Below are 18128 nucleotides of genomic sequence, written 5' to 3'. Positions count from 1 at the left end.
CTGCCTTGCGCTTGACGATTTCTTGACAATCTCCACTGGCTTCAGGGGAATCTTTCAGTGTAAGAATGACTTCAGCGTGGCGAGATAGCCTGACAAAAAGGAAACCTCAACGTTTTACAAACTCCTTCTCAGTAAAGAAATACCACTCATGCGGGGGCATCTAAGGCTCTGCTAATCTCTCTGTTCTGCAGCTACAAAGTCTAAAAAGTAAACATAACATGACCTTAGCCTAAGCTTGTGTGCAGTGATCGGAAATACTGTAAGACTGGCCTTGACGTGACTTGGTCACCAACAGAGCGCGTTCTTCTGGAACCCTTTGAAGAAGTCGGCTTAGACTCCCCGCTTTTTGAGTGGAAACCTTGTCAATGGGATGAGCGTCAAGCACGAGGCATCCATCGACAAGTGCATCTTTTAGGCGAAGGAGGCTTGCTAGCATTTGAGTACATACGTATGCTGACAATTGCTGAGCACAGATTAATTGAAGGATCGCAAGGCTTAAACAGTAGCTCGTCATAGTTGCGTATCCCATCGATGTAGGTGTAATCAGACGTCCTCATGATATGAGATTTCGCATTCCAGTTAAGAGACTACACAAGACATGCGTTAATAGCACGTGAGACAGCGTGGTGAATTGCACAAGAAATCAAGCATGTTTCTAAGATCCATACTAGATGCCGAAGCTCATTTCGGTAACGTCCAAATTACACATGCCCACTCCGAACCACCGGGTCATGATCTGTTCCCCCGTCGTCATCACCCGCCCGTCGTCCAGGGAAGAGTGACATATTCTGTTTATGCAAATACAAACAAAACGCTCTACCACGCGCGTCCGTGTCGTGTCTTGATATGATGACCGAGGCGCAGCCACCCCGAACTAGCAATCCAGCGGATCACGCCTCGTTCAATACTGAAGGGTCTGGTCTCGTTCAAGAGATCCAGATTGCGCAGGCGAAGACAACGGTTCCCGTCTTGGCCTCTCGATAGTAGAGACAGTTGAGGTGAAGCTAGACTCGAAGTGAATGCAAAAGGGTCGTGGCCGAGTTCAGGGTATTTCAGCTGAATTCCGTGCAACCCCGATTCGCTCGGGAACGGACGTGTCAGTCGTCATGTCTTTCAGTACGAAATCCAAATGAAGGGTCTTCAATTTACTTTGGTTATCGTGGCTTGGTATTACCATTATAAGCCTGGAGTCCAGGGTTCTGGGATTTCTGGTCACATATTGAGCGACCTGGCGGCCTACCCGGGACCTGATGATACCTTACGGATATCTGAATGCATCAAATAACCCGTGACTTGATACAGCTGCAATACTCAGAGTCAATTGTTCTTTAAGCCACTGTAGTCTTCCAAAATAAACTATTCATGCAATGTTGAGATCGACATCAACTGGAAACAACGCCAGTGAGAAAAGGGCAGGCGGAAACACGGGACGGAAGCAGGGAGAGCAAGACATTGTCTCCGCTCAGACCTGAGACTGTCCATGTCTCTTTGCTTTTTGCCTTCCCTTCCCTTATTCCGATATCAAACTCTTGCATTGATCATTTCAATACTCTTCTTTGAGTAATATCAGGATTTTGGTCTCGTCGTCCAGCCAGCGAGAGGCGCGGAATCAAGCACATGGCCGTAAGCTTTGAAGGGCAAATCGTAATGTCATGCAGCTGAGCGGCGACAACCTCACGTGCCAGGGCGCGCAAGAATTGTTATCAAAACAAAGGCAAAAGGAAGAAAGTAATTACCAAAAAGAACATGTCACCAAAAAGGCCGTCAATTTTGAGCGCACCCACGAATCCAAACTCCCAAACCAACATTCTGATGAGGGCTCTAGGGTAGCTCACACTGAAGCATGGACCACCACGACACGTGACCGGACATCAAGCTCCTCATCATATCACTCTTCGATGACGCCAACTGTGTTTCGGCCGCACCACCGAACCCTCCGACGCCGACGTCGGTTCTGTTCAGGGGCACTCGTCTCACCTGCGCATCATCCTTGAAGTATTACGAGCCGGAGAAACCTGCGCCGTCATCCGCTCCCGGTTTTACTTATTGCCAGAGTGAATGAGGTCCAAGCTTCCCCCAAGCTCTTGGAGAAGTGAGATGTTACAGAGCTTGAAAGAGAGCTCCGTTCGTCCTTGTTGTTGACTCGATAGCTGCTGACAAGGGCATGTATCAGCCCCTCGAGGACAGAAACCAGAACGGAAAATCATTGCACTGTGCCTTTCTCACGTTGGTTCCATGAATTTACTCTGTACAGCACCTCATTAAACGAAATAAGGGCGGAAGAAAGGCAATAGCAAACAAAAGGACCCAGTTCGTTCAACTTCCCGGCGAGAATGAATTTCCGAGACACTTCCACCCAACACTGAGCGAGCCTGGGCTACAATGCGAAAGTCCTACGTCACATATCCGGCAAAGCTGTTTGTTTGCCCAGCCACTTGGACGGAAGTCAACTGGCGCCCCCCAAGCTCTCTTCCTCCCTCACTCTCTCCTCAAGCCTGCGGGCATTCCCCCGCCTTTCGCGTTTCTTTACAGTTCCTTCTCCTCTTGTGCCTTTGTACTAAGACGGGAGAGGCAAAACCCAAATCCGAGAAGCCAACAGCCATCGATGCTTTCCGGGCACATAGCAGCAGATAAACTCGGCTAGCTCTCTCTTGATTGGACGCACGTCTGTTGCGCGTCTTGGTCGCCCTGATCGGACCTGATCTGGTGGTTCGCAAGCGGCCAGAAAGCTTTTTGCCTTGCAGCAGCAGCGTAATATGGCATGGCAAGGCAAGGTAAGGTAAGGTAGGTAGCTTACCTCCGGGTAGCTTGTCCACACCATTGCTGGGCCACCCAATCCATCCTTAGATGACAGGCTCGTGGGACTGTACCTCTGGGCGTCGTATTGTTTCCTTGCATTCCCATGTATTCATACACGAGTCTTGTTAGTGATGTCCGTACATAGTGCCATGGAGTGTATCCAGTGATGTTGGGATGACTGTGAAAGCCGCAATTGGCTGGATTGAGAGCTCTCACACAAGCAAGCTCTCGGGCTGTCTATCGCTCCATTGTCACTGTAGCTGTTGCTCTCGCCCTCCAGCTCCAGCTCCTCTCCTCTCGCTCTTGTGTAGTGCGCACGCGCAGCCTCTCCCACCCTTTGCCGTTCCCACTCCCCCTGGATCTCTTTCCCTCTCCTCTCTTCTATTCTTGCTTTACCTAGCTTCTCTATCTCGTGCTGTGCCCTGTCTACCTTAAAACCCTCCTCTACCACCCGAGAGAAGCGCCCTGATCTCCTGAACTTGTCAATCGCATCGTACAGACTCCCATACATCACACAGACCAGTAACTATCACCATGTCCCGCAAGAGAAAGCAAGAGGAGGAGGAGGAGCTTGTCTCCCTCCCTGAAGACGATGATGGTGAGGAGGAGGAAGAGTGAGTACCATTTGCTTCCTTTTTGCATGTTACCTTGTTGCGATCGTCTTTTGAGGAGCTGCCGATTGTCCAATCGCGCGCATTTCTATCGTTGCGCTATTCGTTGCGCGACCTACCAAGATGCGCGCGCAGGGCTGATGTCGCATGCCACCGCAAGATGCGATCCAATGCGATGCGAATTATCTCGCGATTGAAACCATTCCCACGTGTCAGCTGCGGTATTTTCCGATCGCATTGTGTTTCTCCTTGCATTTGGTATTGTTTGCTGTTGTGCGATTTCGCGATCGAAGCATGTTGTTGATGATTGAATTTTGGTGATGACGATTGGCTGACAACATGTGAATAGGTACGTCTCCACCGCAGACGAAGAAGAGCAAAGCGAAGAGGACGAGGATGCTGAGGAGGAGGAGGAAGATGAGGAAGACGAAGAAGCTGATGCACAGGGTAAGTGATCATCGATGTTCTGGAAGAGCTCGCCAGCAGCACATACTTCCATCCCTTCATGTTCCATTTTACCAGTTACATGGTCTCTTCTAAGAGCCTGGCAACCAGCCTATGATACCGAGCCAAATGCTGACCATATCATTTCAGCCGAGCCTCCTGTAAAGAAGCGCAAGACAGCCGAGGCAGACACCAAAGAAACCAATGGCGACGCCGAGGAGGAAGAGGAAGAGGAGGAAGAAGGCGACGATGACGCTGAAGCTGAAGGCGACGAGGAGGACGCCGAGGGCGATGAAGACACTGCTGATGTGTCCGCTCCAGCCAAGGACGGCGTCAAGACTGCTGAGGCGCCTGCTGCTGCTACTGAGACCCCAGAGCCCAAGGCGGTTACAGCTGGTGGTGACGAGTAATACCTACGAGGCGACTCGTGTATCGTATAGCAATACGTTCCTTTTTACTCCATATATCTTTCAAACACATTGAATTATTTCTGGATATTGTTGCTTGGGAGTGTCACTATCTCTGAGTTGTGCCATGGTTGAGTGTAGGTTGATTTGGGTGATGATGGTGTTTGTGAAGTCACTTATTCGTGATACCGCCCTTCTCCCTGTGCACCTCTCCTTCATTATCCCCTTTACTAACAAGTCAGTATCATATTCATGATCATGCACCCGAGCACACACAGATCTAGCCAAGGCAGATCAGATCTTGATCCTAATCTTGATCTACCCACGCACGCAGTGTCCACTCACCGATCTACCCATTTAGATAAAGTTTTTGGGAATAAACAACGAGACGTTCTCTTTTTCCCCAGGGGGGATGTCATGAAAAAAAGACGCAAAACCCCTGCCATGGTGTTGTAATTGGTTCAGAGGGCATGGGGGACTCCGCAACGGGTAGGGCTGAGGGAAGGTTGAGGGTATGGCTGACGGTCATGATGTTTATTCTTGGGGTTGATAGGGGGTGTTGTCGTAGGAGACGTATATTTTCTTGGGTGTTTATGGTACGTAGGCTGGATGAGCTTGTGAAGTCTTCTGATGAAGAGGATTGAGTAGAGACATTAACGAGCTGTGACTTGAGGGAGAATGGAAGTGTATGAAACGAATAGAGTTACAAACTATTTGAAAGAGATGATATCTTCTCAATGGCTTCTGGCCAGTTGTCGAGGGTACAGCACAACACTCGGGGGTTGAACTGTCAAGACTTTGGTTGATCTTAGCTGACGAGTGCCACGTTTGTCCATCCATTACCCCAGATTCTTTTAGTTTCCAAGAACTGACAAGACTGAACATGTACCCAGAGTAGAGCAGAGTACCGTAAGATCATCAACGAATACAGCAACATTAGCCGTTGCAGGGTGGCCTGATACGATCATCGGTTGCTGCATGCCAATGTCTGTACCACGCGGCATGCGGCAAACCTAACAAGGCCAAGCCTCAAGAGCAGGATCTCGCTTTTTCTCTAAGGTCATGTCATGATAACCTCGGTCCATTGGCTGTACAACAAAAGAAATACAACAGTAAAAGTCTGAATTACCTCTGAATGATGGCATGAATACTACACGGTGACTCAACAACCGGATCTCATTACCCAAGAACCAAACACAACACAAAAAAGACAGTGGATTCTATTCGATTCGACTCGGGGCTTCGGAATTTGTCAGAGTCTGAGGCCGGCTCGTGACCACTTGCTTCAAAACTTCACAGGGCGCAAAGCAAAACTAAACATGGCCTTTGCGAAGGAGGCTATTCCCCACGGCTTGTTCCAAGGCAAACGAGATTGAGGTTAGTCAACGATACCCCATCGTACAGGGATCAGCCCCGCCTGTAGCGTCTGGGGATAAACTCAGGCCACCCCAAGGTTTTTTTTTATCCTGTCATGTTCCTAGTTTATCGCAACGACATGACTTTGGAGGTTACGGTTGATTATATTCTTCTGACTCGGTGAGACTCGAGGTATACGAGCATCGTCTCTCTTGTTGTTTACAACAGAGACACAGTCAGGCTGTGACGAAACCCGTTCAGAAAGGCTCTTACGTGGCTGTTAGGTAGCCAAGGGCCCGGATTTACTAACAGAATGCCCATCCTTGACAGGTGCCAAGCCCATCTCGTGTAGACCATTGGCCTTTGCGGAATACTCTTGACTCAGGCGTGTAAGTTATCAATCTTTACATTGGTTGGTTACCCATTGCATCTTTCCCCTTCCAAGCTTCACGCCCATGCTTTAAGCGAAGGATAACGAGCACCTGAACTTGTGATGCATCACATTGGCCCGTCCCTCGTCTTACTCCGGTCACGGCTCGTCAGGTCCGAGGCCGTCTGTGTCCTGGCTGTGCTAGACTATGTATGTGCCATACTACTATGTATGTATGTATGGTATTGTTCCGTGCCTCTCTCTTGTCTCCGTGTCGTAATGCCATCCCCCCTTGGCCCATCCTCCGCTTCTTTTCATACTTTGGCACCACCCTCGATGGATCAGTTGGTGGTAGTTATGCATGGTGGTATTTTTTTCTCTTTTTGAGAACGAGCCTTGGGTCTTGGCACTCTTTTTCGAGTTTTTTGTGCCCTAGACATTCTGTTATAAAAGGGGACCTGTTCAGCCCAAGTTTGTAGTTGTGAATCTTTATCCTTCTCTGTATACACACGGTCTTCCCGTCTGCTGCTCTCTCTCTCCCCATCACACAGGAAAAAGCCAGACGAGAGAAACGGAAGAAATCACAAGGAACAGAAAACAGAGTAGCTACGTTATGGCTTGCGGCTTGTCGACAGCAAAAGACATCCGACCAGCCTCGCGACTACGAGTCTGCCGCCTTCTTAACTGCCTATAACAAGAACCCCCCCCTCTTTCCTAAACAAATACACCCAGCAAAAAGACAAGAAAAAGCATAGAGAAGAGAAAAACCGAAAACACTCTTCGGGATCGTTGTTCCACTCCCTTCTCGTGATGACGGGGTTCAAGGACAACCTCGTGCTAGATCTAGTATTTGCGGATAACCGTTAAACAAAAACGCGGCCTACAATGATGATGAGCTCGACTTTCCTCGAGTCTACCGGCGAGGGAGACGGAGCTGCGCGCTTCGGACGCATGCCCGATGACTGGATGAACGGCATCGACACTACCGCTATGCCTTTCTCCAGCTTAGATGCCCCCTACGAGGTTTCTACAGTAAGTCACTCTCAACTACCTAACTCACAAGAGACATGTCTAACTCACGCCTCAGCAGCAGAACCCTCTTCAGTCTCCTGAGACGCCCAGTCTCGATAACACCGTCTTCCCCTCCCCTCTAACAGACCTTGCCTACCTTGACCGTTCCTTTGGAGATTTCTCCCCCAACGGCTACGCACTCCATTCCACGACACCAGGTCAATTCCCCGTCCATCCTCCTCATCGCACCTCATCCGCCTTCTCAGAAGGCTACGACCTCTCCACAGCCAGTCCATCTCTCGGCGCTGTCTGGCCAGCTCACGTCTCGCCGGCAGCAACATTCCTACCCACGCCGCCCATGGCAGACGAGCTATCACCAGCTGAGTCTGAGCCTGAGGAAGATAACCAGGATGACGATGAGGACTATGACGATGACTCGGAGCCAGCCAGCAAGAAGCGCAAGCGCTCAACGGCAACAAAGACAAGGGCAAAGGGCAAAGACGGACCTAAACGCAATCCCACCCAGCTCCGCACTGCATCGCGTGCTCCCAAGAAGCGCGCTATTGCTCAGCCCAGACATCCCAGCGAGACTACTGAGGAAGTCAAGGCGCGGGCTGCACACAACCAAGTTGAGCAGCAATACCGCAAGCGTCTCAACACTCACTTTGAGCGTCTTCTCGCCGTCCTCCCTGCTCCCGGCACAGAAGGCGGTATCGCCAATGATCGCCGCGTGAGCAAAGCTGAGGTGCTTGACCTCGCACGTGAGAGAATTCGCGCGCTGGAGAAGCAGACGGCGAGGTTAGAAAGAGAAAGACGAGAGCTCCGGGGACGAATAGCTCCTGATACACGAAGGTGTTTGGTTTAGAAATGTTCAAGTAGTTCCCTTAGGTACTGGATGGTTAAATGATATGGAAAAAAGGGGTTGGCGTAAGGTACCTAGGCAAATGATCGGACATGATGGCGAATATGGCACAACAAAACAAAAAAACTGCGGATCGGATCTTTATTCTTTTTAAAAAAAAGTATTAGAAAAACACAAAAACAAAGCATGCTTGGATCGGACGGTTAAAGGTTAGCGGTCACCGGTTAATGGGTTTAGGAGTTGCTATGACATCGGTACCAGAACTGAAGCTTACGCATTGGAGGATATCTTTATGTTGTTTTGTTGAATGTGCAATTATATGCCCGGTGCGATTGGTTAGATACTTAATCTCAGCTTCTTTTTTCCATTTTTGTTCAAACATGCTGTCCAAAGATGATATCTCAATCACTGTCTTGCGTATTGTCCAAGGACTCATTCTTAACAAGCTTGGATGACATCTCGAGAAGAGACCGCAGACACCCAATGGCCGAGTTCAATCGACCCCATAATCATATTCAAGAGGCGCCGGGCCGCAACTTTTGGTAAGGCTGGTATCGAGTTCGAGACCACGACGGTGTATACCTATTGCCAATGCATACGTAGCAGGGCTTTCCGCGGCTGGAGGAGCTTTATCAACTCTATATAGCAATTAGAAATGGAAAGACACTACAGAAGATACTGCGAGTACTGTTGCAACAAGGGAAGAGGGTCGTTCCGAAGAGTGTCAGGTCTTGAGAGTCCAACTAGACCTTGGATGAATGCCGCAGGTGCAAGATTATAGGATAGAGGTACTGAATGAGCCTAAGAAGAGACCCAGAAGTACTGAGTGTGACCCTTTTCTGAACAAGGAATTCATTGGAAATGACGAGCAAAGGTATGTGATAATTCGATGAAGACGTGTCTTCATCAAAGGGTATTATATTGAGAAGTATAGAAATCTATTAATCTCTTGACCGCCAAGTACTTGGCAAACCACCTTCTCTCCGGGATCGCTAAACGCCGATAAGGTAACAAGAAATGCAGCCTCAACTCTCACAGCTTAGCCTTGCTTTCTTTTTGCTTCTCCTCTTCCTCTTCCTCTCTCATCACAGCAGCAACACTCTGCCTAAACTCCTCCGCCAAAACCACCGCCTCATCATCGTCCAACTCCTCTCTCCTCCCCCTCCCAAACATAGTAAAGCTCTCACTAAACCTCCCACTAGCTCTAATCTCCGGCCTCGGGATGATGTGAAAGTGCATATGCGGTACGACCTGCGCAGCAGCAGCTCCATTGTTCTGAACCACATTCCAATCTTCAATGCCTGTCGCACGAGCCATGGCTTTTGATAGAACGCGCAGATAGCGGCCCAGATGCGCGGATTCAGAGGCCGTCACGTCGCTGAGTTTAGGACGGTGAGGCCGTGTGCAGAGAAGAAGATGGCCGCGACTTAGCGGTAGAATGTCGAGGAAGGCGACGAGGACTGGCGTTGAGAGAACGATGAATGAGGCGGGTGATACGAGCTCTGGGTTGATGAGTGAGGATGTTGATGGTGGTGGATTTAAGGGGTCGAATGGCTCAAAGGTGGATGAGATTATGCAGAAGGGACATGATGATGTCGGGGGAGCTGAAGGATCAAACATGGTCGATGATCTCCTCAAGATGTGATGTATGAGTTGGTATGAGCTTGAGTATGTTTGGGTGAAGAGTGAAATGTTTGAGTGAAATTAATGACGTCGATGTTGAGGTTGATGATGTTCCAAGTTCATGAGCATGAAGAGATGGTACCGAGGTTGAGATGATGGACCGGGACTTGCCAGGAACTGGAGATCGGGAACTGGGGTGTTTAATTTAGTGCATTTAGTGGAGGTCAATCTCTGTGGGGCACTTCAACCGCCCGCTAACGTTTGCTTCATGTTCAACATTAGCTCATGGGCTTGAGGTCAGCATGAGAGATGTGTTGGACTATCTCTTTATCGTGGGCACTGTACAACTTGATCATAGAAATAGGAGAGACTGAGAAGTATTTGCTTATCGTTGAAGGGAGCTTGAACTCTGACACAATCGCTGGCCTGCGCTTGACAAGTCACCATGAGAGTAGCATTGCGTTGCATACTACCTATCTCTAGATGGAAACAAGATAAAGATATTCTTATCTTAGCTGTGCCTGAGTGATATAAGCACCCGGGACAGTGCATCACCGTGGAATAGCCATGATTTGGTCACAACACAACCCTATGATCAACAGTGACAACATAGAAGAGAACGAAAAGAAGATACGGTATCGAGCATCACCACTTCAAGTTGCGTGAGACCTCCCCATAGTATCTATAACTTAAAAACAAAGCCGAGCATTTGACGCCCAGATCATCGTATATACAAGTAAACGCCGTTCTTATCAAAACGGTACGTACCCATGCACCTCCACCACCACCGCACTCACCGCCTAATTCTGCCGCCCAAACTTTCCCATCACCGCCTTCATGACCAATTCAACATCCAGTCTTTTCCTCCACTACCAAAAAGACCATCCATACAAAACCCAATCACCACCCAAAACAACAGCCTCAAAATGCCCCGCGAAGAATACCAAGTCCCCACCGCCAACGCCGGCCAGCGCGGCGGCACCCGCGACGACCACCAAGTCCGTCACGTCATGTCTTATATCTGCGGCGACTGCGGCGGCAGCGTCACCCTCGGAAAGGATGCCACCGTCGCGTGCCCTCACTGCGCAGGCCGTGTTCTCTACAAGGAACGCACGAAGCGGTACGTTATGCGACCTTGTGTTTTTTTTTTTTTTTTTTTATTTAAAAGGAGGAGCCGAGACTAACAAGGTTGTAGAATGGTTCAGTTCGAGGCCCGATAGACATACAGACGATGATTTTTTATACCAAAGAAAAAAAGCTTGCAAAGCATAAAGACGAGGTGTTGTGGCAACTTTGATATTTCGAGATGGGAGTTTAGGGGTCTGGGAATTAATAGACAATGCGACACGATTTTGCGCATGGCGAGTTGCATTACAGTCTGCGTGATTGATTGATTACTTTTTTGTTTCCTTCAAAGAGTCGCCTTGCGATATCTACCCTGCATAACTTAAACCGTGAACCAGATAAATTCCTTATGTAAACCCCAAACGCCACTATATGCTATTTTTTCCTTATTGCTGCTTCTGTTGGTTATAGAGATACTTGGCGAAACTTGCGTCCTTCATGACAGAGTCCTCGTTATCGTCCATGGCAGCTGAGTATCGATCTTGCAGACTCTGCTTCTGGGCCTCTTCATCAGAGTCGGTATCATCGTCATCGTCGCTGGCAACATCCACCTCGTCTTCTTCCTTCTGTGCGACTGGTAGACCACCGACTGACATGCCCTTCATCATCTTGTCCAGCTCCTTCTCTCGAGCAGCCTTCTTTGCCTCCTCACGCTCTGCCCTCTTCTTCTCAAGCTCTGGCAGGTAGTCGCGCAGAAACTCTTGCTTCTTCTCCTCAACGGCCTCGAAGAATTCATCCACACCAGTACCTAGTCGAGAACTCACGCCGACGACACTGAGATGTGCGTAAAACTCCTCCAACATAAGACTCATCGAGTTGAGCAGGCTGCCCATGTATCCGCTTCCACCGTGGCCACCACCCTCTGCACCACCCAGCTCATCTGATTCCTCATCCTTCCGTAGCGCTTCCTGGAAAGCCTCAAAGTCGGTCATCCACTCCTTAGCAAACGCCGCATCCTTGACATCGGTCTTGTTGAAGACGAGAATCATGGGAAGCTTGGTCTTGTAGAGAATGGAGCATGCGTAGAGCATGTTGGACATGAATGTCGAAGTGGAGGCAGTTCGTGGGGTATCAATAACGTAGGCGATGACTGTAGGGAAAGAAGACGCAAGCGACTCGAGAAGAATGGTTCCAGAGGCTGACCATACAAAAACTTCGATCTGACCGGGCGTGTCGACTAGAATTCTATCGATGGGCTTGCGATCGGGCTTCTCGGGATCGGGCTGGGTGCGCTTCTCGAGGAGGTTGACGACCTGATCGACCTTTGTAGCGAAGAGGTTGAGCGAGGTGAGAATTCCACCGTTGGGCCCAAGGTTGTACTGCTTCATGACCTCCTCATAGTTGACCGAGTCTCGAATATCGATGTTGGACTCGAATGGGACTGACAACACAGCGGGATCGAGGTTGATGACATATGGAGGTTGATCATTCTGGTGGAGGTGAGCGTTGATACGTCGCATGAAAGTAGTCTTTCCAGATCCTAAGAAAGGGTTAGATATAATTATGGTTGCGCAACGATCAACACTGAAACTTACCTGCCATGCCGACCACGACAATAGCGACGGGAGGCGAAGATGCCTTGGAGGCTTCTTCTGTGGAGGCAGATGCCATGTTCAATTATTTTACCTTGTTACTGAAGAGTGAGGTTGATAGAGTGAGCTCTTGGGCTGACGGTGAGGCAGAACGTGGTGTTTAGAAGGGTATGGAAGGAATGAAAAGTGACGAAATGGAGACCTCAAAATTTTGGGCGCGGTCAAGTCGATGTGGATGCCCCGCGCGGGGTCATTCGCTGAGAGAGTGTCGATACAGAATGAAGCTGAATAAGCTTGATATTGGTTGTTAAATCTAATTATGTGTCTAGGTATATACTTGTTTTAATACTAGGAATTAAGATACATGATAGTCCTTCTTCCTTGAGAATTTTGTAAGGGAAACTCAAATCAAGAGCTGAAGTCTGTAGGCTGGCTAATCGAAAGGGTATCTATCTGCCAACGCAGCTAGCGATATTGCTATTCACAATATATATAAAGTGATTATCTCACGAATATGTAATAATAACTTGCCATCAATACAATCACTACACCTCCTGCGTTGTACTTACGATCATGACCCTTGAGTCTTGATATCAACTTTTACATCTGAAAGTCCCTTACAAGAACCGGCCCCACTTCTCGGTGAGGCCCCCACTAGATCCGACATCCATGCCAGAAAAAAAGTTGCCCAGCATCGCTCGCATAGTATCTTTGACATTTTTCAACACCAACCAAACTATCACCAACACTTCTCTTTCCACAACCCCAACCTAACCACCCAGTCACAACGATCGCCATAACCTGTCAGACAGAGCTATTGACGCTCTACCCTCCAAAATGGCCGAGCACGAATCCCAAATGCCCTTCATTCGCAACCTCGCTTCAAGCGGTTCGTCCTCAATCTTCTTTGTTCATAAACTTGACTAACTTTCCCCAGATCGCAAACTTCGAATGTCCTCGTTAGAATCCCTTTCAACATTCCTCGCCTCGCGCTCAAGCCTCTCCGACGTCGACGCCCAGAAGCTATGGAAAGGCCTCTTCTACGCCCTATGGATGACCGACCGACCCATCCCCCAGCAACGTCTCGCCACAGATCTCGCCAACCTCCTCTTCACCCTCAAGCCCGCCTGCGCCGTCCCCTGGCTGCGCGCCTTCTGGGCCGTCGTCGGCGCCCAGTGGACTGGCATCGACGTCTACCGTCTTGAGAAGTTCCTCCTCCTCGTCCGTCGAGTTTTCGCTTCCCACGTACGACTTGCCCGCGAGCGGGGCTGGAAGGATGGAGATGTAGAGGCTATCGTGGCTGTGCTGGAGGAGTATCCTTTTGAGAAGGAGGGTGATCTGCGAAAGAGCCCTGTGGGTATCCGATTACATGCGCTGGATATCTGGGTTGATGAGTTGGAGCGGGAGGAGGCGCTGGAGCAGCCCGAGGCTGAGAAGTTTGTCAAGAGCGTGGGTAATCTTGTTATTGCGCTCAAGACATGTCCTGTCAAGCCTGTGAGGGCGCGCTGCGTTGAGAGTTACGAGGATGAGAGGTTGCCGTGGGTTAAGGCTGCCAGTGGTGATGAGATGGAGGAGGATGAGGAATGGGGTGGCATTGACGATTAAGAGCCGGTATTTGCAGGCGCATGGCGTTGGGATAGGGAAAATGTATTGCGGATATGCCCGATTTCTTTATATATGGGCACGAGGTTGATACCATATGAGAATATCACCACCATCTATTATCATTACTACTTGAAGATTGCAATAATGCGTCTTTGAACGCCCGCTCCGATATGCATTTAATAGCAAAGTAAACTGCCTCTTGTGCCCGTATAGAATCACCACTCTGACCATTGTAGACGCTAATTCACCAAACCCTGGTATCTCCTCCGACAGTCTCATCATCGTCGACTCGAATCTCATAGCCCATCTCTCTCGCTGCCTGCTGCCGTTGTTCCTCCTCCTGGGATTTCTTCCAAGCTTCCAGTCTTGCTCGCTCCTCAGATGTTGGTACGCGACGCTTCAAGAGACCCTTCTTGCGGAGACGACGGCGATGCTGACGCTTCTTGTCAAATGAGAGCCCGTGGATGTCAATGTCGGTGATTTCGCGATCGTACCAGACGTCCTTCATGTCGGCATACCAGTCAACCGCTTCTTCCATGAGTTGTCCAGCTAGGGTGCGACCGCGGCCGCCAGTAACCCACTGATCCAGCTTCACGGGAATGGCCTTTCCAAAGGTAGGATCATCGACGGACCAGACGCAGGGAGGATTGCTGCAACTGACAGGACGACAGAAGGCATGGCACATAGTAGACTCGAGAACATACCAAAGGCCAAGGAGGAAGAGAAAAAGACCAAGACCTGTGAAGCGGAAGGATGGTTTGCGGCGGAAGAGTTCTGGAAGAGGTAGTGAAACGTAAGACACCGTGTTGCCGTCGGAATGCGTGATGAAGGCGGTGCTAGCGCCGTGGTTGTCGTGGAGTGTGGCCATCTTTTCAGGCAGCGGCTCGGGCTTAGCAATGTCAAGGAGGTTCTTCTCAGTTGGCTCCTCTTTAGGTGCCTTGAGCTCAGTTGACTTCTCTTCAGTGGCCTTGTTCTCGGCAGCTTTATTCTTGGTGCTGACTTGATCAGAAAGACGTTCAATGCCCCTTGCTGCAGTATGAATCCCGAAGAGGCTGTTCTTGAGGGTATTGTTCATGCGAGTCATTCGATCCAGATCAGAGTTGTCGTTGCTCTGAGGGTCGATTTGGTTGGTTCGAGTGTTCAGTTTGGTGTCAAGTTCCAAGTCGAAGTCGAAATCGTCATCAAGTGATGAGTTCTCAGGTAGTTTATCAAGGAGAGCCTCAACTTCTTGAGATGGGGCTTTGCGACCGAGAATAACCTCTTCAAGATCATCTAACGTCGAGTCATCGATGTGATGTGTACGTTGAAGTTCTTTCAAATCGTCTTTGACTGTTGGAAGCTTGGCCGAGTTTTTCAGTGTTCCTCGGCGCCGTGAAAGAGATCGAGTGCGCCGTCTCCTCACCCCACTCGACGAGGTTTTGGTGCTCAGTTTGTCGTCTGTCCCCGGGTCTGATGCAGTGTCCCTATCGCTACCACTCATAGCACGATCCGTCCTTTTATCACGGAACGATGCAGATCTTTGTCGCAATGGCCTCTCTTCCCTCTTTGGCTTTTCTTGTTTGTCTTTTATTTCAATCTTCTCCACCTTGACTGTCGCTGGTGTTTCCACGTATGCGCCCGTGACCTTTGGCGTGGGCATAGTCAATGGATCCGGCTTCGTCGGTCGCGGTGTCGCATCGAGGTTCTTGTCATCGTCGACATCAGGCTCTGGAGATGGGGCCTTCATAGAGCCCTTTTCCGAGTGATTATCGCCAGGCGCAAACAGACTGGCCTCCGCCTCAATGCGGTCCGTGGGATCCGCCTCCGAATTCATGGATTTCTTACTCTTAACAGATTCCGTTGAACGAGTTCGAGAGAGGCCAGCAAATGCGACACTAGGTTTGGGACTGAAATCTCTGTTAGAGCGATGTTGACGATTTCTGTAGCCATTGCTGGTTGAAGGTTGAGGAATTGCAGAAGCAGTGTCAGGCTTCGGTTCCAGGGGCAACGGAGCGGGTTTGTCACTGTCGACCACCTGTCGCGGCTCAGGTTCTGGCGCAGGACTGGAACTGGCAGCCCGCGCCAGGCGTCGCAGTAAGTCTCGGGAATCCGTACGTGTGTGCGACAGACCTGGTCGTGCACGACTTGTCTCGTCCTTTGAGTCACCATCCTCCCTGGGGTGGTCCGACTCTGCGCTCTCGCGTCGCGACTTGAATATTGTGACAGGCGTGTCGGGGATACTGACACCGGCCCCTTCAAAAGCAGACCGAGGTCGAGGCGACGGCTCTTTCGGTTCGAGTTCACTTGTCGCCTTTTTCTCTGGGAGCATCCCTGGGCTCGTCCTGGGCCGATCTTCTGGGGAGCGTGAGCGACTCATTGCATTGTGCTCACGAATCTCTTCTAACTTAATTGATGCCATTGACCTCCTGGGCAAGCCGTTAACCTCCCGCTGCCGTATGTCGTCCAATTTGGTATTTCTTGGTCTTGGTGCGTTTCGATCAGGTATGGGTATTTGGTGCTCGACCTTCTGCTCACGCTCCCGGATCTCGTCTATCTTTGTATTATGTGGTCGCGGCGGCTCGAGAGGAATGTCGCTCCCTGTCTTGACCTCCCGTGACCGAATCTCATCAAGCTTGGTGTTCCTCGCCCCAGGAGGAGCCACCCTCGTCCGTGAATTGATGTCGACTTCACTCCCTTCATCGAAGTGAATGCGATTTGCAAACGGACGCGCGCCCATGCGAAGCCTTGGACTATCTGAAACTTGTAACTCTCCAGCCGTAAAGTCGTCGTCCACCTGCCATGCGAAACTCTTTTCGGGGGATGCTGGGCCAGGTGCCTCGTTTTGAGCTTCTGGGCCCTCAATCGACGGGTACAATTCCTCAATACCAGGGACTAGAGCCGGAATTCGTCCTTGCTTCGTTAGGTCGTCTTTTGAAGGCATTTGTCTCAACGAGTGTGAGCCTAGCCGTAGTCCAGCAGCACTTCCAGGCCGACTGTCTGGTCTAATCCCATTGACGGTCGTAGTTGGGGGTGCATGCGCAGGCGTAGTACTCTCCTGAGTCGGCTCTCTAGGCGTAAAGGAAAGTCCTGCCCTAGACTTGCCATAAAAGTTCCGTCGTCGCGGTGATTCGGTCTTGTCTGGCGTTTTCTTTATCTCGGGTATTCTCGAAGCAATTGAGCCTCGGGAAAAGGGGCGACTTGGTGCCTTTGTGTCCAGGTGATCGTGACTCAACATCTGCCGCATCTGGTTTCCTTCTCCTTCGTGTTTCTCGCGCCAAACTCGAGGTGCTGGACTAGGCGATGCATCAACCGGTTGTGTTCCATCGCTGTCATCCTCGATTTCCTTCGCAGCGAGACGGAAAGCATCGGTCATGGAGAGTCGTTTTCGAGTGGAGGAGGAAAATCCTGGCGTGGGTAATTTGCTGTCGCGCGATCCAAGACTACCGACGCTTGCTCGCCTGTCAGGATCCGAATTTGTCGATCGCGCGAACCCATTGCTCTGTATACTAGACCCAAGCCTTGAATTGTTCTGCTGCGCTTGACCGTTCTCTTTGTTCCTGTCGGTTCCCCGTGGGATGTTGCTTGCGAAAAGAGGTTTCCTTCCGGACTGCTTCACGATAAGCTGACTGGGCCGCTCGGCCAGCGAGCTCTTGTCGCGATCCATCGGGGATACAATTGGGTGTGACTATATGAGGTTATGGTGCGGTCGATAGCACATTATTTGTCGTCGTGGACAGCGCGTTCATCGCATCGCGATGGCGATTAAAAGTATTTAGATATGGAAATATGGTCGCTCGGATGTGATTTGATAGTCGTAGCTATATGTTGTCTGGGTATGTCGAGTGAATGTTCGTACAACTGGAGGTCGGGTATCTTGTACAGTCGCGAATCAAAATACCAACAGCGCGCGCAAAAGATAAATTAATTGACCAAATGTTTTTGTCGAGTCGTGGTTTAGACGCGTTGGAGGCTCCAGAAGTGGCCGAGCATGCCCGTGGGGGGCTTGTCACAGGGAGTCTAGTGTCCCCGTCCCGTCATTAACGGAGGTGGGGTCACTGTTCCACCGACCACGTCTCACCGTTACCTTACCTTACCCCTAGCATCACTAACCAATTTAACCGTAAGTGTCATAATAATACACTTTATTAAAGCCTTCTACGGTTATGAAGTGGCTCGGATAAGAAACTCATCCGTCTCAATATCCGCCGACACTTGTAAAATATCCTCCAATCTTCTTGAAGTATGGTTGAGCGGCTCGCTGTGCAGCTCAGCCCTATCACTCACTAATAGCTTAAGCTTGGTTAACTCTAAAAGAGCATTGTTATACCATCCGGGGCAATTCGACACCATCTCTGCTTGACCTACATTACTGGCAGCTCAGCTGAATCTGAGTGCTTTTTGTTT

At 50.0% G+C, this 18128-nt stretch overlaps 7 protein-coding genes across 8 annotated transcripts; 3 read left to right on the top strand and 4 right to left on the bottom strand.

Annotated features, from left to right (window-relative positions):
• Positions 1-2813: 2813 nt before the first annotated feature.
• On the bottom strand, positions 2814-5600 carry FVEG_16754 (hypothetical protein). Of its 2 annotated transcripts, XM_018905991.1 has the most exons (3): positions 4973-5600; positions 4607-4885; positions 2814-4486 (listed from the first exon to the last, which is right to left on the bottom strand). In XM_018905991.1, the coding sequence occupies exon 3, from the start codon at positions 3915-3917 to the stop codon at positions 3510-3512; it is 408 nt and encodes a 135-aa protein (XP_018757302.1). In that variant the 5' UTR covers positions 3918-4486; positions 4607-4885; positions 4973-5600; the 3' UTR covers positions 2814-3509. The 2 variants fall into 2 exon arrangements, with proteins under 2 accessions (XP_018757302.1, XP_018757301.1); XM_018905990.1 differs by having other exon boundaries at positions 4607-5600.
• A 557-nt stretch (positions 5601-6157) lies between these two features.
• Positions 6158-8226, top strand: FVEG_10201 (hypothetical protein). The gene is made up of 2 exons (XM_018899260.1): positions 6158-7019; positions 7075-8226. Exons 1-2 carry the CDS (start codon positions 6873-6875, stop codon positions 7861-7863), a joined length of 936 nt encoding a protein of 311 aa, XP_018757303.1. The 5' UTR covers positions 6158-6872; the 3' UTR covers positions 7864-8226.
• A 507-nt stretch (positions 8227-8733) lies between these two features.
• On the bottom strand, positions 8734-9640 carry FVEG_10202 (hypothetical protein). The gene has a single exon (XM_018899261.1). It carries the CDS (start codon positions 9478-9480, stop codon positions 8893-8895), a length of 588 nt encoding a protein of 195 aa, XP_018757304.1. The 5' UTR covers positions 9481-9640; the 3' UTR covers positions 8734-8892.
• Positions 9641-10341: 701 nt separating this feature from the next.
• FVEG_10203 (DNA-directed RNA polymerase I, II, and III subunit RPABC4) lies at positions 10342-10977 on the top strand. Its single transcript, XM_018899262.1, has 2 exons — positions 10342-10603; positions 10679-10977. The coding sequence occupies exons 1-2, from the start codon at positions 10410-10412 to the stop codon at positions 10701-10703; spliced, it is 219 nt and encodes a 72-aa protein (XP_018757305.1). The 5' UTR covers positions 10342-10409; the 3' UTR covers positions 10704-10977.
• Positions 10806-12337, bottom strand: FVEG_10204 (GPN-loop GTPase). Its single transcript, XM_018899263.1, has 2 exons — positions 12144-12337; positions 10806-12088 (listed from the first exon to the last, which is right to left on the bottom strand). Exons 1-2 carry the CDS (start codon positions 12217-12219, stop codon positions 10995-10997), a joined length of 1170 nt encoding a protein of 389 aa, XP_018757306.1. The 5' UTR covers positions 12220-12337; the 3' UTR covers positions 10806-10994.
• A 512-nt stretch (positions 12338-12849) lies between these two features.
• Positions 12850-13913, top strand: FVEG_10205 (hypothetical protein). Its single transcript, XM_018899264.1, has 2 exons — positions 12850-13029; positions 13078-13913. The coding sequence occupies exons 1-2, from the start codon at positions 12978-12980 to the stop codon at positions 13743-13745; spliced, it is 720 nt and encodes a 239-aa protein (XP_018757307.1). The 5' UTR covers positions 12850-12977; the 3' UTR covers positions 13746-13913.
• FVEG_10206 (hypothetical protein) lies at positions 13833-17659 on the bottom strand. Its single transcript, XM_018899265.1, has one exon. The coding sequence runs from the start codon at positions 17386-17388 to the stop codon at positions 13990-13992; it is 3399 nt and encodes a 1132-aa protein (XP_018757308.1). The 5' UTR covers positions 17389-17659; the 3' UTR covers positions 13833-13989.
• Positions 17660-18128: the final 469 nt, after the last annotated feature.

Source organism: Fusarium verticillioides, chromosome 9, assembly GCF_000149555.1.
Source record: "Fusarium verticillioides 7600 chromosome 9, whole genome shotgun sequence".
Classification (NCBI taxonomy): domain Eukaryota; kingdom Fungi; phylum Ascomycota; class Sordariomycetes; order Hypocreales; family Nectriaceae; genus Fusarium; species Fusarium verticillioides.
This window is presented reverse-complemented; position numbering and strand designations above follow the sequence as displayed.

What these genes read in the sequence shown, in the direction of transcription:
- FVEG_16754 (XM_018905990.1), bottom strand. Translation starts at nt 3,917, where the DNA reads ATGAAGGGATGGAAGTATGTGCTGCTGGCGAGCTCTTCCAGAACATCG.
- FVEG_10201 (XM_018899260.1), top strand. Translation starts at nt 6,873, where the DNA reads ATGATGATGAGCTCGACTTTCCTCGAGTCTACCGGCGAGGGAGACGGA. An exon ending in CCCCCTACGAGGTTTCTACA is followed by an intron (nt 7,020 to 7,074) that starts GTAAGTCACTCT and finishes CTCACGCCTCAG; the next exon opens with CAGCAGAACCCTCTTCAGTC.
- FVEG_10202 (XM_018899261.1), bottom strand. Translation starts at nt 9,480, where the DNA reads ATGTTTGATCCTTCAGCTCCCCCGACATCATCATGTCCCTTCTGCATA.
- FVEG_10203 (XM_018899262.1), top strand. Translation starts at nt 10,410, where the DNA reads ATGCCCCGCGAAGAATACCAAGTCCCCACCGCCAACGCCGGCCAGCGC. An exon ending in TACAAGGAACGCACGAAGCG is followed by an intron (nt 10,604 to 10,678) that starts GTACGTTATGCG and finishes ACAAGGTTGTAG; the next exon opens with AATGGTTCAGTTCGAGGCCC.
- FVEG_10204 (XM_018899263.1), bottom strand. Translation starts at nt 12,219, where the DNA reads ATGGCATCTGCCTCCACAGAAGAAGCCTCCAAGGCATCTTCGCCTCCC. An exon ending in TGTCGTGGTCGGCATGGCAG is followed by an intron (nt 12,089 to 12,143) that starts GTAAGTTTCAGT and finishes ACCCTTTCTTAG; the next exon opens with GATCTGGAAAGACTACTTTC.
- FVEG_10205 (XM_018899264.1), top strand. Translation starts at nt 12,978, where the DNA reads ATGGCCGAGCACGAATCCCAAATGCCCTTCATTCGCAACCTCGCTTCA. An exon ending in TCGCAACCTCGCTTCAAGCG is followed by an intron (nt 13,030 to 13,077) that starts GTTCGTCCTCAA and finishes AACTTTCCCCAG; the next exon opens with ATCGCAAACTTCGAATGTCC.
- FVEG_10206 (XM_018899265.1), bottom strand. Translation starts at nt 17,388, where the DNA reads ATGGATCGCGACAAGAGCTCGCTGGCCGAGCGGCCCAGTCAGCTTATC.